This window comes from Dendrobates tinctorius, unplaced genomic scaffold, assembly GCF_039654945.1.
Source record: "Dendrobates tinctorius isolate UK_male_01 unplaced genomic scaffold, ASM3965494v1 ptg000147l, whole genome shotgun sequence".
Taxonomy (NCBI): Eukaryota; Metazoa; Chordata; class Amphibia; order Anura; family Dendrobatidae; genus Dendrobates; species Dendrobates tinctorius.
The window spans coordinates 4,674,195-4,691,979 of NW_027361814.1; the positions used below are offsets into that span (position 1 = coordinate 4,674,195).

At 47.3% G+C, this 17,785-nt stretch overlaps 1 protein-coding gene across 5 annotated transcripts in view; it reads left to right on the top strand.

Moving 5' to 3' along the window:
- The window catches only part of MGMT (O-6-methylguanine-DNA methyltransferase), a 500,744-nt gene that overhangs the window by 73,397 nt on the left and 409,562 nt on the right, over positions 1-17,785 (top strand). For all 5 annotated transcript variants that reach the window (XM_073546350.1, XM_073546351.1, XM_073546353.1 and 2 more), the window contains one exon: positions 8,613-8,746. In XM_073546350.1, coding sequence (XP_073402451.1) covers positions 8,613-8,746 — 134 coding nt within the window. The remainder of the gene's footprint in view (positions 1-8,612; positions 8,747-17,785) is intronic.

The following is a 17,785-nucleotide window of genomic DNA, read 5'->3' on the forward strand; positions in this document are numbered from 1 at the left end:
GCGGGTATTAGGGTATCTCGTTCCCCGTCGCCGAGCTCAGGAAGCGAGCAGGATGAGGGCGAGGAGGAGGAGGAGGCCTGGAATCCAGAAAGCCTGGGATACCAAGACTCGGTGGACAGCCTCATTGAGGCAGTCAACCAGACTTTAGAGATCGAGGACGATGTGTCCACGGCCTCAGGTCACAAGGTCTCCTTCAAAAAGACCAGGCGACCGCATAGAAGGTTTGCCACGCATCCGGAGTTCGAGGAGCTAGTTCAGAAACATAGGGAACACCCGGATAAGCGTTTTGCAATGCAAAAAGCGCTGCAAGCTAAGTATCCGTTTCCTCCTGAACTCCATAAGGGATGGGTGGAGTCGCCAGTAGTGGACCCACCGGTATCTCGTTTAGCGTCAAGATCGCTATTGTCGATACCCAGCGGTTCTTCTATCAAGGACCCAACTGATCGCCTTATAGAGGGGCTTGCCCGCTCGGTGTATGAGGCAGCGGGGTCGGCCCTTGCCCCCTCCTTTGCGGCTACTTGGGTGGCTAAGGCCATGGTTTCGTGGGCGGACGCTCTGCAGAATGCCCTCCAAGACAGAGACCTGCCTGCGGAGGTCTTGGAGGTGACAAATCAGATTTTAGGGGCAAGTGATTTTCTCGTCAGCGCCTCTCTGGACGCGGCCGAGTGTTCTGCGGTGGCAGCAGCAAATGCGATTGCCATTAGGCGAGCATTATGGCTGAGATTGTGGAAGGCGGATTCTATCTCCAAAAAGTCCTTGACCTCATTGCCGTTTCAGGGCAATCGGTTGTTCGGTGAGAAGCTTGATAAGCTTATCTCAGAAGCCACAGGGGGGAGGAGTAGTTTCCTCCCGCAGCAGAGGACTTGGCCAGCATTCAGGCAGACACAGAGGCGCTTTCGGCCTTTTCGTAACCCCTGGAGGGGGTCTTCGGCCAGAGCATCCACCTCCGCAAATGATGGTCAGATTAGGGAAAGGCAAATCTCTTACAGAGCCAATCCGCTGGGTAGAGGCCGAGGCCGTTTGCCCAGAACAAGGGGGGCCAGATCCCAAAAGCCTCCAGCAAAATGACTCGAGGCGCTTAGTACCTTCGGACGACAGAGTGGGCGGACGCCTACTAAAGTTCAGCCACGTTTGGGTCGCAGTGGCACGCGACGCTTGGGTGGCAGAATTGATATCGTCCGGGTACAAGATAGAGTTTCTCGGGCTCCCGCCACGGCGATTCTTCCGTTCCCGGCTTTCCGGAACAGAGTCGCAGGCGGAGAGTTTGTTACAGGCCATAATGACGCTACAGCGCAACGGGGTCATTGTCCCAGTACCGAAAAGCGAAGAGACACAAGGTTTTTACTCCAACCTGTTTTCGGTCCCCAAAAAGGACGGGACAGTAAGGCCAGTATTAGATCTAAAAATCCTAAACAAATTCATCAGAGTCAGGCGGTTCCGGATGGAATCCCTCCGTTCGGTCATTGCAGCCATGGATCCAGGGGAGTTCCTGGCCTCGATCGATGTGCAGGATGCATATCTGCACATTCCGATTTTTCCTCCACACCAGAGGTTCCTGCGTTTTGCGATCGGAGGGCGACATTTTCAATTTGTTGCTCTGCCCTTCGGTCTGGCCACTGCTCCCAGAGTCTTTACGAAGATAATGGCGGTGGTTATGGCCATCCTGCATGCTCGGGGCATAACGGTACTACCTTACCTGGACGACCTTTTGGTAAAGGGGCCGTCCTTTCAGGCGTGCCAGGAGAATGTCAGTATCACGCTTGATACCCTGGCGCGTCTAGGCTGGTTGATCAATCGGAACAAATCGTCCTTGGTTCCAGCCCAGAGAATTGTATTCCTAGGCATGGTTTTCAACACCTCCCGGGGGCTGGTGATCCTCCCTCAGGACAAAGCGCGAAAGATCAAACAGGGGGTACGGAACCTTCTACAGCCAGGCTCCAGATCCATCCGGTACGGCATGAGTGTGTTGGGCAGAATGGTGGCGGCGATGGAGGCAATCCCGTTTGCCTAGTTCCATCTCCGTCCGCTTCAGCATGCGCTCTTGTCAGCATGGGACAGAAGGTTGCTATCCCTCAGTCATCGGTGCAATTTGTCTCCGCTGGTCCGACAATCACTCCGGTGGTGGACTCGCGACTCGTCTCTTGTCCAGGGGAAACCCTTTCCCCCGGAACAGTGGTTGGTGGTGACGACCGATGCAAGCCTGCAAGGTTGGGGAGCAGTTTTCCAGAGTCACACAGCCCAGGGGCGGTGGTCCATTCAGGAGATAATTTTCCCGATCAACATTCTGGAGATACGGGCAATACGATTGGCCCTGCAACATTTTCAGTGTTTCCTGAGACACCGGCCGGTGCGCATTCAGTCGGACAATGCTACAGCAGTAGCATATGTCAACCATCAGGGGGCACGCGCAGCCAAACAGCCATGCGCGAGGTTGGACTGGTACTGCGTTGGGCCGAAAAGAACCACGTGGTAATTTCAGCGGTGCACATTCCGGGAGTCGAAAACTGGGCGGCAGATTTTCTCAGCCGACAGGGGGTCGCGGCAGGGGAATGGTCCCTGCACCCCGAGGTTTTTCAACAGATCTGCCAACGGTGGGGGACACCAGACGTAGACCTTATGGCATCCAGAGAGAACGCCAAAGTGCAAAGGTTCGTCGCTCGATCCCTCGACCCGCAGGCGATCGCAGCAGACGCTCTGGTGCTTCCATGGAGCCAGTTTCGTCTCCCATACTTGTTCCCCCCGCTACCTCTGCTTCCAAGGGTCATCAGAAAGTTAAGGAGAGAGAGAAGGTTCCAGCAATTCTGCTAGCGCCAGACTGGCCTCGGAGGGCCTGGTATGCAGATCTGGTTCAGCTAGTGGTGGACGTACCCTGGCGTCTACCAGATCGACCGGACTTGCTGTCCCAGGGGCCGATCTACCATCCGAACTTAGGGGCCCTGTGTTTGACGGCGTGGCCATTGAATCTTGGCTGTTAACACAGGCAGGATTCAGGCGCGATGTGGTGGCCACGATGGTGAGTGCCCGAAAACCTTCCTCGGCGAAGGTATATCATCGGACTTGGGAAGTTTTTTTCCGTTGGTGTAGGGATCGCGGAGTGGCTCCTCTGGTTTTTTCAACCCCCAACGTACTGGCTTTTTTGCAGGCAGGGCTGGACGCAGGGCTGGCTCCGAGTTCGCTCAGGACGCAAATCTCGGCCCTGTCGGTCCTTTTTCAACGAAAGGTCGCTTCGGTCTGGCAGGTTAAGACGTTTATGCAGGGGGTCGCACATTTAGTACCCCCCTATAAGGCGCCGACGGAATCATGGGACCTGAACTTGGTGCTCAGAGCCCTTCAGGAGCCCCCCTTCGAACCCTTGCAAGAAGTCTCCTTACCTTACCTGTCCAGAAAAGTCGTTTTTCTGGTAGCTATTACGTCTATTAGGCGGGTTTCGGAATTGGCGGCTTTATCTTGTAAACCGCCGTTCTTGACTTTTTATAAGGATAAGGTAGTTTTAAGGCCAGCTCCCCCCTTCTTGCCGAAGGTTGTCTCTGCATTCCATATCAACGAAGACATTGTCTTACCTTCGTTTTGCCCGGCACCGGTGCACAAGGTAGAAAAGGCTTTGCACACACTGGATCTGGTAAGAGCTCTTAGGAGGTATGTGACAAGGACAGCATCTTTCCGCCGGACAGACTCTCTATTCGTGATCCCAGAAGGGAGACGGAAGGGGCTTGCTGCGTCCAAAGCGACTTTGGCCAGATGGGTTCGCCTGACGATTCAGGAATCTTATGAAATCAGTGGCACGCCGGTTCCGGCAGGGATCAAGGCACACTCGGCTCGAGCAGTGGGTGCCTCATGGGCACTGCGACACCAAGCTTCAGCGGAACAGGTGTGCAAAGCAGCTACCTGGTCCAGTTTGCATACGTTTGTCAAACATTATAACGTACATACCCAGGCATCCTCGGATGCAAGCCTGGGAAGAAAGATTCTTCAGGCAGCAGTTGCGCACCTCTAGTCAGGGGCGCAAAGTAGCATGGATTGGGTGAGCTAAGATCCCGCCCAGGGACTGCTTTAGAACGTCCCACAGTCTCTGTGTCCCCCAATGAGACGAAGGAGAAACATGGATTTTTGTGAGTACTCACCGTAAAATCCTTTTCTCCGAGACGCTCATTGGGGGACACAGCACCCACCCTACTAGCCAGTTGGCTTTTGCTTATTTTAAGTTATACAAATCCTTATGTAAGGAACAGGGTGGTCCCTTTTCCAGACGTATAATTTCTTGCCTGAGTTTAAGGCGCGTTCTCCTACTGCTTATGCACTAAACTGAGTTACGCCCGGTCTGGGGGCGAGGGTGTATGCGGCGGAGGAGGAGCTAACTCTTTTTTTGTATACTTAGTGTCAGCCTCCAGACGGCAGAAGCACACACCCACAGTCTCTGTGTCCCCCAATGAGCGTCTCGGAGAAAAGGATTTTACGGTGAGTACTCACAAAAATCCATGTTTTTCATTTTTTATTTTGCAATGGCCAAAGGGGTCCGTGCACCTTTTACCATGGCTCATGTCACTGTTTAGACCTGAAGCTGCGCTCCAGGATTTAGATATACATGACATATCCTGATCAATGCTAAATTGGAGTGGGGGTCCGACACCCACCCACCAATCAAATGTTTTCACTCCCACAATAACCAAAAAGTAGGCCATTTGCAAAGCTACAGCTCTGTACTTTGTGTAGTGGCTGTCTTTTATTTTTATATCACTGGGAGCTGAGCTGCAGTACCAGAGACCGGCCACTCTGCAGTGTGTGGAGCTGTTCCGCCTCCGTACACTGTTTACATGTGACTTCAAGCAATTGATTGTTGTTGGACCCGCATCAATTTGATATCGATGTCGCATCCTAAAGATGGATCGTCGATATTTAAGTGGTGGGCATCCCCTTTAAGGCCGGGATCACACATGGGAGGAATACATCGGAGTCTCGCATGTTAATATCCGGCACTGCCGCTGGCATTCGGATTGGAGCGTGCGGCCGCATAGCAATACATGGAGCTGAACGCTCCACTCCTGAGTGCTGGCGGTGGTGGTGTCGGGTATTAGCATGCGAGACTCGCCCGTTTTCCTCGCATGTGTGATGCTGGCCTAATTATAATAGTCAGCACACCAGTCTCAATAGAACATATTTAAGACTGGGTTTCTGCCACTCCATGCAAACTGTTTCTATTCACTGACAAAAATAATAAAAAAATTAGATACTCGTCCTTGCTTTTTTCCCCAAGTCCAACAAATCCAAAGAACAACACCAGAGGGCTCCTCGGGTAACGCTCCGTCCTATAATTTCAGATTACTGGTTAGAACAGGCATATAGAAAATGCCGAGGAGCAGCGATACTATTATTTTCTGGGTTGAACTCGCCGGAATTGTTTAAAGAGTTCATTAAATCAAATTCCACAATGCAGATCTAGTCAATTAGAGGACAATTCTGGTCGGCGGTTTCATTCTCCATTCTCTTATTTAGGATTAAGGCACTGGAAGACATGAAAGTCCCTTATACTTAATTGAGTGCAGTGTTTCTTGATTTGCATATATAGTACATCTGATTTGCATTGTACAAAACTAAGCCCCCAACTCTCAGCCCCCGCTGGTCGCCCTACTAGAAACTTAAGAGTTGTAATACATATTTTTTTTTTTCCTCTTCTACGTTCTGTATGGAGAGAAAGCGCTTATTTAAAATTCAGTTACAAGATAACCTCTCCTTTTTTTTTTTTCTTTTCTTTTAAAGAGATTTAATTGTTGTAACCGAGTTTCTTTAGCTTTTGCTTTTTTTTTTTTTACTTCTATATTTGAAATTCTCATTGAGGGCAATTCTGAAGCCGCCATTAAAACGGTGTCAAAAGATTAATTCTCTAATCCCGATTTCCTGTGAAAGCGAGGGATGAAAGAGACGAAACAAAAATGCATTTTATTTTGCAAATGATCCTTAATTTGCCATGAAAATCAATTCCTCTACTGTAGTCAATTAATATGAATAGCTTTTAGCTTTAGGTAAAATTGGTACTGATTAAACTGCTATGATCTTAGCAAAAGACATTGGCTCTTCATCTGGCTCCGCTATCCTGCCATGCGACTGCTTCGACTATGTCTGTGACATTGGCTGTTGGGCACGCAACGCGGCTGCATAATTGTATAAGAGCAGAATCCTGTGAAAAACCCTTAAGGGCACATCCCACTACTATGGCTTTATGGAAATGTTCCTTGTATTGTATGTGCCACAATTGCTGTGAAATCTTGTTAGAAGCGCTTATTATTTTATTGCATATCGGGGTTAGGGCTGATGCAAACCATCTCGGAGACCTTTATAGTTCTCACCTTTTTGTATTACCCAATTCGGCATTAGTTCCAACCCTGCCTGAATTTTACCCAATGGGCAAATACGTTCTGAAAATGTATTTATCACGTTTTCTCTTTTACACACATAAAAAATGAAATATTGTCCTCCTTGTAAGGTTATTTCGTGCTTGGCTGTTTGATACTGTAAAAAGAAAAGCTACACTCTTCAACAAACAGACTGGATACAATTTTTGGTAAAATTAGGCCGGGTGCCCACGATCCGGAGCTACCAGCACTTTGGACGCAACAGCAGTTCCTGATTGTGGGCACATACACTTAGAGGTGTACTTTAAAATAGGGATAGCACATGTGCCTGTCACATGGTATAGTAAAGCCAGGTAGGACAATGTTAAAAATTAGGTCTCTAGGGTTTAATTAGATGCAGTGTGTGGATCTGCTGGGGGGGGGAAAGCTGAGCAGAGTGGATGAGTGTTGGAGCTGGAGAGAGAGACAAGCCAGAATCCCTCTGTGAGAAGAGTCTGTACAGTCAGTGTGCTTCAAGTTGCAAGTATCTGAGGTTACCATGGACAAAAGCCATTTTGTTTGACCGAACTGGGACTAGCTCAGCCTTGGGTGAGCAGCAAAGGTCTATTTTGTTTACTTAGCGCCTGGACAAGACCAGGATTTCGTGTTTATAATCTTGTTTTTCGGTGCAGTGCAACCTGTAAAAATAAACGTCACATTGTTTCGACACAAAAATCCAGTGCCTGTGTGAATGCTACCTTGAGAGTGTGAGTCCCGACAGTGGGTATTCAAAAAAGAATGCCCATGAAATTTCCTGTTAGATGATATTTTCAGAAAACGGGTTGAAGGCTTGACTCAAAAGCCATAGAGAAAAAGAGAAACCAAGACTTTTCATCCTGTAAGGCAAAACAAAAATATTAGCCCATTTTGGTCTTTGCAGACCCACTTCTTTTTTTATGCATGGGATTCAGCTCTGCTTTAGTTAAAATTGCGGTCACAAGTCGGAGCTGTACTTTGGATAAGATGCTTTAGGGCTCATGCAGACATCTGTCTAAGTCGATCCAAGCATGAACCGCAATGCATGGACTTGGCTGCTGCTCTCCCGACCCGAGCGTCACCGCTTCATTATGTCTGAGGCTGTGACGCTCGGGTCAGGAGAGCCACGTCCTGTCCGTGCTTGGATTGATTCACACAGACGACTGCATGATCCGTTAGAATGGTCAAAAACTCTACCAGCAAACGTCCAGCCAGGTTTTTGACAACCTGTAGAAGAATTGTAACTTTCTGTAGTGCTGTAGATAAGCCCCCCGATGTACCCTGAAAGAGAAGAAAAAGGAGTTAGATTATACTCACCCAGGGGTGTTCCGGTTCGGGTCCGGAGGGAGTTGCGGTCCGGTCCGGCGGTGCAGAACGCCTCTGGGTGAGTATAATCTAACTTAATAATCGGGGGCTTATCTACTGCATTACAGAATGCTGTAGATAAGCCCCTGTTGGCGGTGACTGCAGCTGATAGGCGAAAAATAGGGTGACAGATTCCCCTTAAGTTCTTGTCCCACTACTATCAGGAGGTGCGGAAAAGAGGGAGACTATATCTGAGGATTGGAGAGACCCAGGAACAAAAGATTCAGGAGACCATTGTATTCATGCCAGTAAAAAAAAATAGATATATGTAGCATGACTTTAAGTTTGAGATGAAATCACAAAGATCAGATTTTTTTAGTGGGTCCAGAGTCATGACTTAGGGTTGCAGAAGACAATATCAGGACAGAATTAATAAATTTATATTCACAATCCAAGCTTAGTTGAGCAGTCTGGATCAAGCATGAAAAATCTACAGAAGACAAAGGGGAAGAAAACAGCAGGGAACTCGCCACCAGGTCTGATAACCAAAGAGTTGGAACTACTGAAATGGTTCCTCATTCCAAGGTTGTTGAGGTTGAGGTCACTCCGAGCAGAGAAGAGTCATGGTAGCTTGTGTCGGCCTGCTGTGCTTTACATCGTCCTCTTTGCAGTTATTATTAAGTGTCCTGCAGACACCTGAGCACCATTCTTTCCTGCTTTTATTATGTAGACATACGGTACTTATTTATACGCTCCTCTCCTTTCTTTCCTTATGCCAGATTACAAAAGCCATAACTGAGGATCGGATCATATTTAACTTATTGATTTAGTTGTGTTATCATTTTCTCTCCCATATATAATTTTTTAAATTTGATCATACTTTCTAAAAAAAAAAAAAACACAAACTTTTACATATTCTTTTATACATTTTTTTTTTTATTATAGATGGCGCTAGGAAATGGAAATTGTAAGATGGAAGAGATGCTGGTAAAGAGCCCCGTGGGGGAGATTCAGATATCGGGCTGTCATCGGGGAATACATGATATCAAACTGCTGAACTTTGATGTCCCTGAATCAGGGTAAGGTTTTTCTTTTTGACTTTTGTGGTGTTTTTAAAGCTTATGTACAATTTGAGATTACTGATCTTTTTTTTTTCCATATCTAACAAATCATCTCCAACACAGATTAGATCCAGATACATTCATTCCTGTCTTTAAAGTACAGCTCAACCATGGTGACTGCTTATATTTATTTATTTTATACACTTATATATGATCACTGTCCCCGCTAGGGCTCACAATCTAGATTCCCTATCAGTATGTCTTTGGAGTGTGGGAGGAAACCGAAGAACCTGGAGGAAACCAACGCAAACACGGGGAGAACATCCAAACTCCTTGCAGATGTTGTCCTTGGTTAGATTTGAACCCAGAACCCCCTGCAGAGACAGTGTTAACCACTGAGCCACCTTGCTGCCCATATATGGTGCTCATTAAGGAGCATAAGGCTAGTTTAATTTTTGGAGTGGCCTAGTCTAAACCGTGCACCTTTTGCCGGGTGCTTGAATGTTCAATGACCGCTTTCGGTCTTTTAACTTCTTAGTTGCCACGGTCAGCAGCAACTGAGGCACCTAAGTGATATTAGGGGTGATGGCTCCTTCTGCATGTACTGGGAGCTAAAAATAATTTTTACAATTTGGTTCCCTTAAAGGCGTACTTCGGGGAGAAGAAAAAAATTATTGTAATGGCCATACATTCATAAACTATTAGGACATGAATAGTGCTTTTTTCCACCCTCGCACTATCTGTAATACTGTGTTATGCTGCAGCTGCTCCTCACTGCTTCCCCTCCCTGCATCACACATCAGGGGGAATGGACTGCTCCCTACTAGTAGCAGCAGCCCCGCCACCTGATATCATCTGCTTGTAAGTGGTTCGATATTATCAAGGGGCTGGCCACGCCCACGTTACGCCCCCAACATCGGACCAAATACAAGTAGATGGTATCAGGGGGCTGTCTGCTGCTTCTAGCAGGGAGCAGATCTCTCCCCCAATATCGGGCCACCTACAAGTACATGGTATCAGGGGGCTGGCTGCTGCTTCTAGCAGGGAGCAGATCTCTCCCCCAATATCGGGCCACCTACAAGTACATGGTATCAGGGGGCTGGCTGCTGCTTCTAGCAGGGAGCAGATCACTCCCCCAATATCGGGCCACCTACAAGTAGATGATATCAGGGGGCTGGCTGCTGCTTCTAGCAGGGAGCAGATCACTCCCCCAATATCGGGCCACCTACAAGTAGATGGTATCAGGGGGCTGGCTGCTGCTTCTAGCAGGGAGCAGATCACTCCCCCAATATCGGGCCACCTACAAGTAGATGATATCAGGGGGCTGGCTGCTGCTTCTAGCAGGGAGCAGATCACTCCCCCAATATCGGGCCACCTACAAGTAGATGATATCAGGGGGCTGGCTGCTGCTTCTAGCAGGGAGCAGATCACTCCCCCAATATCGGGCCACCTACAAGTAGATGGTATCAGGGGGCTGGCTGCTGCTTCTAGCAGGGAGCAGATCTCTCCCCCAATATCGGGCCACCTACAAGTAGATGGTATCAGGGGGCTGGCTGCTGCTTCTAGCAGGGAGCAGATCACTCCCCCAATATCGGGCCACCTACAAGTAGATGATATCAGGGGGCTGGCTGCTGCTTCTAGCAGGGAGCAGATCACTCCCCCAATATCGGGCCACCTACAAGTAGATGGTATCAGGGGGCTGGCTGCTGCTTCTAGCAGGGAGCAGATCACTCCCCCAATATCGGGCCACCTACAAGTAGATGGTATCAGGGGGCTGTCTGCTGCTTCTAGCAGGGAGCAGATCTCTCCCCCAATATCGGGCCACCTACAAGTAGATGGTATCAGGGGGCTGGCTGCTGCTTCTAGCAGGGAGCAGATCTCTCCCCCAATATCGGGCCACCTACAAGTAGATGATATCAGGGGGCTGTCTGCTGCTTCTAGCAGGGAGCAGATCTCTCCCCCAATATCGGGCCACCTGCAAGTAGATGGTATCAGGGGGCTGGCTGCTGCTTCTAGCAGGGAGCAGATCTCTCCCCCAATATCGGGCCACCTGCAAGTAGATGGTATCAGGGGGCTGGCTGCTGCTTCTAGCAGGGAGCAGATCTCTCCCCCAATATCGGGCCACCTACAAGTAGATGGTATCAGGGGGCTGGCTGCTGCTTCTAGCAGGGAGCAGATCACTCCCCCAATATCGGGCCACCTACAAGTAGATGGTATCAGGGGGCTGGCTGCTGCTTCTAGCAGGGAGCAGATCTCTCCCCCAATATCGGGCCACCTACAAGTAGATGATATCAGGGGGCTGTCTGCTGCTTCTAGCAGGGAGCAGATCTCTCCCCCAATATCGGGCCACCTGCAAGTAGATGGTATCAGGGGGCTGGCTGCTGCTTCTAGCAGGGAGCAGATCTCTCCCCCAATATCGGGCCACCTACAAGTAGATGGTATCAGGGGGCTGGCTGCTGCTTCTAGCAGGGAGCAGATCTCTCCCCCAATATCGGGCCACCTACAAGTAGATGATATCAGGGGGCTGTCTGCTGCTTCTAGCAGGGAGCAGATCTCTCCCCCAATATCGGGCCACCTGCAAGTAGATGGTATCAGGGGGCTGGCTGCTGCTTCTAGCAGGGAGCAGATCTCTCCCCCAATATCGGGCCACCTACAAGTAGATGGTATCAGGGGGCTGGCTGCTGCTTCTAGCAGGGAGCAGATCTCTCCCCCAATATCGGGCCACCTACAAGTAGATGATATCAGGGGGCTGTCTGCTGCTTCTAGCAGGGAGCAGATCTCTCCCCCAATATCGGGCCACCTGCAAGTAGATGGTATCAGGGGGCTGGCTGCTGCTTCTAGCAGGGAGCAGATCTCTCCCCCAATATCGGGCCACCTACAAGTAGATGGTATCAGGGGGCTGGCTGCTGCTTCTAGCAGGGAGCAGATCTCTCCCCCAATATCGGGCCACCTACAAGTAGATGGTATCAGGGGGCTGGCTGCTGCTTCTAGCAGGGAGCAGATCACTCCCCCAATATCGGGCCACCTACAAGTAGATGGTATCAGGGGGCTGTCTGCTGCTTCTAGCAGGGAGCAGATCTCTCCCCCAATATCGGGCCACCTACAAGTAGATGGTATCAGGGGGCTGTCTGCTGCTTCTAGCAGGGAGCAGATCTCTCCCCCAATATCGGGCCACCTGCAAGTAGATGATATCAGGGGGCTGGCTGCTGCTTCTAGCAGGGAGCAGATCTCTCCCCCAATATCGGGCCACCTACAAGTAGATGGTATCAGGGGGCTGGCTGCTGCTTCTAGCAGGGAGCAGATCTCTCCCCCAATATCGGGCCACCTACAAGTAGATGGTATCAGGGGGCTGGCTGCTGCTTCTAGCAGGGAGCAGATCACTCCCCCAATATCGGGCCACCTACAAGTAGATGGTATCAGGGGGCTGTCTGCTGCTTCTAGCAGGGAGCAGATCTCTCCCCCAATATCGGGCCACCTACAAGTAGATGGTATCAGGGGGCTGTCTGCTGCTTCTAGCAGGGAGCAGATCTCTCCCCCAATATCGGGCCACCTACAAGTAGATGGTATCAGGGGGCTGGCTGCTGCTTCTAGCAGGGAGCAGATCTCTCCCCCAATATCGGGCCACCTGCAAGTAGATGGTATCAGGGGGCTGTCTGCTGCTTCTAGCAGGGAGCAGATCTCTCCCCCAATATCGGGCCACCTGCAAGTAGATGGTATCAGGGGGCTGGCTGCTGCTTCTAGCAGGGAGCAGATCTCTCCCCCAATATCGGGCCACCTGCAAGTAGATGGTATCAGGGGGCTGGCTGCTGCTTCTAGCAGGGAGCAGATCACTCCCCCAATATCGGGCCACCTACAAGTAGATGGTATCAGGGGGCTGGCTGCTGCTTCTAGCAGGGAGCAGATCTCTCCCCCAATATCGGGCCACCTACAAGTAGATGGTATCAGGGGGCTGGCTGCTGCTTCTAGCAGGGAGCAGATCTCTCCCCCAATATCGGGCCACCTGCAAGTAGATGATATCAGGGGGCTGGCTGCTGCTTCTAGCAGGGAGCAGATCTCTCCCCCAATATCGGGCCACCTACAAGTCGATGGTATCAGGGGGCTGGCTGCTATGACTGGGAGTGAGCAGGCCTCATCACCTGATGTGTGACGCAGTGACCCATAAGACAAGTGAAGCAGTGAGGAGCAGCTCCAGCGTCACACAGATTTACAGGTATTGTGAGGGTGGAAAACAGCACTATCATCCCAATAGTTTATAAAGGTATGGCCATTACAATAATTTTTTTTTTATCCCCCAGAGTATCCTCTTAAGAAATGTTGCACTGCTTGGCTTTTAAAGGCTCTTTGTCTCCCAGTACATTCAACTTTGATGTGGTCTATGATAAATCAGTTGAGAGATGCTAAAAAAAGACCAAAAAAAGTTATAAACTCTCCCATCATTGGACTGTCACAACGAGCTCACTGACAGATCCTCAATTAATTCATTCTGTAGCCAGCAATAGATGCCAGCAGTAGGCGCAACACAGAGGCTACAGAAGGCAGATGGTGCAATATTTCTAGTTAAGCCCAATTAAAAAAAAAAAATGCAGTTAATCAAAAAAAAAAAAAAATTCCTATGGATGGACAACCGGTATGGCTGTGTATATGATGACTTTTGGGTGAGATTTAACGCTGCGTATTTTCGCTGTCTCAAAACGCAGCATGTTACAGTTCCAGTAAAGTGGGTGGGATTAATGGAAATCTCACGCCAACTTTGCGTCTTTTTTTTTTAACTTGGTGAACACTGAGCGGCGGTGCGAGTTTGAAATGTGCAGATTTTTCCCATAGACTTGAAATAGATGCTGGAAAATCCACCAGTAAAAAAACATACACGAGTCTGTAGTGTGTCTCTGCATTGGAAATTCATCAAGGACGCATGTAAGCTGCACATGACTGTATCAATAAAGTTTTGTCAAAGACAAATACCAGGAAGTATCAAAAACAGCAGCTTTATTGAAAATATATCATACCAAAAAGAGACAAAAACCTTAGCATCAAAAATGTAATAAAAAATAAAAACGCATGTAAAGAATGCGAGGAACCTAATTTACATAATAGGTGCAGAAGATCTGCGACATCAAAAACTCTCCAAAAGCTCATCGGGGGAACGTAGCCTAAGGCTGATTCTTTTATTAAAGTACCTTGATTGTGCAGTAAAAAAAAAAAAAAACTATATAAATTTTGTATCATACTGTTATAAATGTGTTATGTAATAAGAACAAAACCGATAGAACAATGATAGAATTGCTGTTCAATTTCTGTAATAAAGGATAAAAACTGTACAACGCATTGCATGCACTCCAAAAAGAATGATGTTAATAGAAAAAATACAGCTCGTCCTGCAAGAAGCCTTCATGCTGTGCAGACTGGAAAATTGTGGCTCTTGGAATGCAACAATAAAAAAATAAAAATAAAAAAAAACCCATCATTTCTAAAATTAGATGGTCACTTGTGGAGGGGTTTAAGAAAACGTGGAGGGGTTTAAGAAAATGTCAGGATGTTGTGTACTGATTCATTTGTTTTTTAAATATATCTTTATTGTTTGCGAAGTGCATTATTTTCTGATACAGAACTTCAAATCTCCGCTTCTAGTGAAATGATAAAATTGTGGCAGCTTGCGCGCTCCACTAGGGGAAGCCGGTGTACTTACTGCACACTGTTCTTGTGTATAATTATCATATACACATATTGTATTTATTTTGTATTATTCTTATTAGTTCTGTGTAGAAACAGATGAAGGCTCGTGCTCTGCTTGAGAAAAATGATGCTCTAACGGCTATTACTTTAGAAAAAAAATAGTTTTCATAGAAGGACAAAAACACATTTTCCTTTCTCTGCCGGGTGTTGTTCTGAACATGTGACTACACCATGAATCTCCATGAATCGTCCTGAATCTCTAAAATTACAGATTTACTGTAGGTCGTCGGGGCCCAGACAGCCGTATTTCCTAACTGGAACGATCAACCTTATATATCTGGATCAGGACACCTGTGGTTGGTCCAGCGGGCATATATGGACCGTAATATAAGGTCATCTCAAGTCTGCCTAAAGTAAAGTGATGGACTGTTACAATTACCACCAGACAATATTATACATTTGCTCTTATTATTAATACTTTTTTTTAATTATTATTTTTATATTTCTTTATGATTACTATAATATATATCCCAGTATGTGTTGATACCATTATTAGTATTATTCTTTTTATTTGTATACTAGCTGAAGAGCCCGGCGCTGCCCGGGCATAGTAACCAACTGTGGTTAGTTATAGCAAATTATAATGATTATATTGCACATAAAAACCGTGCATCTAATTCTCTCCTGTGTGATACTGACTGCTGAGCTGCGTATCTAATCCTATCCTGTGTGATACTGACTGCTGAGCCGTGTATCTAATCCTATCCTGTGTGATACTGACTGCTGAGCCGTGTATCTAATCCTATCCTGTGTGATACTGTCTCCTGAGCCGGGTATCTAATCCTCTCCTGTGTGATACTGACTGCTGAGCTGTGTATCTAATCCTCTCCTGTGTGATAATGACTGCTGAGCTGCGTATCTAATCCTATCCTGTGTGATACTGACTGCTGAGCCATGTGTCTAATCCTCCTGTGTGATACTGACTGCTGAGCCGTGTATCTAATCCTATCCTGTGTGATACTGACTGCTGAGCCGTGTATCTAATCCTCTCCTGTGTGATAATGACTGCTGAGCTGCGTATCTAATCCTATCCTGTGTGATACTGACTGCTGAGCCATGTGTCTAATCCTCTCCTGTGTGATACTGACTGCTGAGCCGTGTATCTAATCCTATCCTGTGTGATACTGTCTCCTGAGCCGGGTATCTAATCCTCTCCTGTGTGATACTGACTGCTGAGCTGTGTATCTAATCCTCTCCTGTGTGATAATGACTGCTGAGCTGCGTATCTAATCCTATCCTGTGTGATACTGACTGCTGAGCCATGTGTCTAATCCTCCTGTGTGATACTGACTGCTGAGCCGTGTATCTTATCCTATCCTGTGTGATACTGACTGTTGAGCCGTGTATCTAATCCTCTCCTGTGTGATACTGACTGCTGAGCTGTGTATCTAATCCTCTCCTGTGTGATAATGACTGCTGAGCTGTGTATCTAATCCTATCCTGTGTGATACTGACTGCTGAGCCATTTGTCTAATCCTCTCCTGTGATACTGACTGCTGAGTTTTGTATCTCATCCTATCCTGTGTGATACTGCCTGCTGAGCCGTGTATCTAATCCTATCCTGTGTGACACTGACGGCTGAGCTGTGTATCTAATCCTATCCTGTGTGATACTGACTGCTGAGCCGTGTATATAATCCTATCCTGTGTGATACTGTCTGCTGAGCTGTGTATCTAATCCTATCCTGTGTGATACTGCCTGCTGAACCGTGTATCTAATCTTATCCTGTGTGATACTGACTGCTGAGCCATGTATCTAATCCTATCCTGTGTGATACTGACTGCTGAGCTGTGTATCTAATCCTATCCTGTGTGATACTGACTGCTGAGCTGTGTATCTAATCCCATCCTGTGTGATACTGGGCTCCCCCTGCAGTCTGTGTCAGAGGGTGGTCTGCGTTGGCACGGTAATAAATTGTGTTATTTCCAGCTTTACAGAAGGACGATAACACCATAGAAATGATAAGAATAATAGGCCTCAGTTACCACAACTGTCTACAAAGAAAACTGTTGCTGATAGCAACCAATCACAGCTCATGTTTTATCTATTAAACAGCTCTGGGACAGCGTGGCGAGTTCTGAGTGGCGAGTTTTGTGTTTCGACTTTTATGTGGCGAGGTTGGTGTATGTGTGGTGAAATGTGTGCTGAGGGTGGTATATGTGGTGAAGCACATGGTAGTGTGTGACGCATATTGTGTGTGTGTTCATATCCCCGTGTGTGGTGAGTATCCCATGTCAGGGCCCCACCTTAGCAACTGTACGGTATATACTCTTTGGCGCCATCGCTCTCATTCCTTACGACCCACTTGTTCACATCTGGCAGCTGTCAATTTGCCTCCAACACTTTTCCTTTCACTTTTTCCCCATTATGTAGATAGGGGCAAAATTGTTTGGTGAATTGGAACGCGCGGGGTTAAAATTTCGCCTCACAACATCGCTCAATGTGTGTGTGTGTATGTATGTGTGTATGTGTGTATGTCCGGGATTGGCATCTGCACCGTTGCAGCTACAGCCACAAAATTTTGCACAGTCACACGTCTGGACCCCAAGAGCGTCATAGGCTATGTTGTGAGGGCTCTTCAGCTAGTATATATATATATATATATATAAATAGAATATATACGTATACATACATACACATATAGAATTTTTTTGGCAGTAGCAAGATATTTCACCTTATATAGCTGCAAAAAAAATATTGACTTCATTGTTATTTTCTCTGAAGTTTCAGGTGCAGGTTGCGCATGCACAAAGCAACACGTAGCATGCTAATCACCCGAGTTATAATTTTCAGTCATTCTGTATCAAAAGGAAAATGTGATGATGGAGATCTCGAGCGTATTTCTTTGAATATATCAAAAGTTTCCGAGACAATGTTGCTATAGTGAGAAAAAAAAACCACCGTATATGTGTGTGTGTGTGTTGACTTTTTTTGTATGCCGGCTGGTGCCAGAGAACAGTCTTGGTTTTTCTCATTGGCTCCAGCAGGTGATGCGTTCGGAGTGTTCTCTCGCAGCGTATCTTTTGTTTGGGGCACAGGGGAGCCCCTCTTCAGCGCTCACAAATGAAAAGCTAAGCCCTCCAGCCAGTGAAGCACGCATTCAGCTTGTTCCTCTACTGTTTTAAAAACTCAGCCGATGCCAGTGTAACATTGTGTTTTATTGTTTGAAAAAGAGATTTTTTTTTCCCCACTCTTTTTTTTTTTTTTTTTTTTTCATTTTATTATTTTTTTTTTCCTTGGGGGCCTATAATGGTTATTATTGAAGTGAATGTAAAATTAGTGGATTTTTTTTTTCAATTACTTTTTAGAATTGAATTTTAAAGG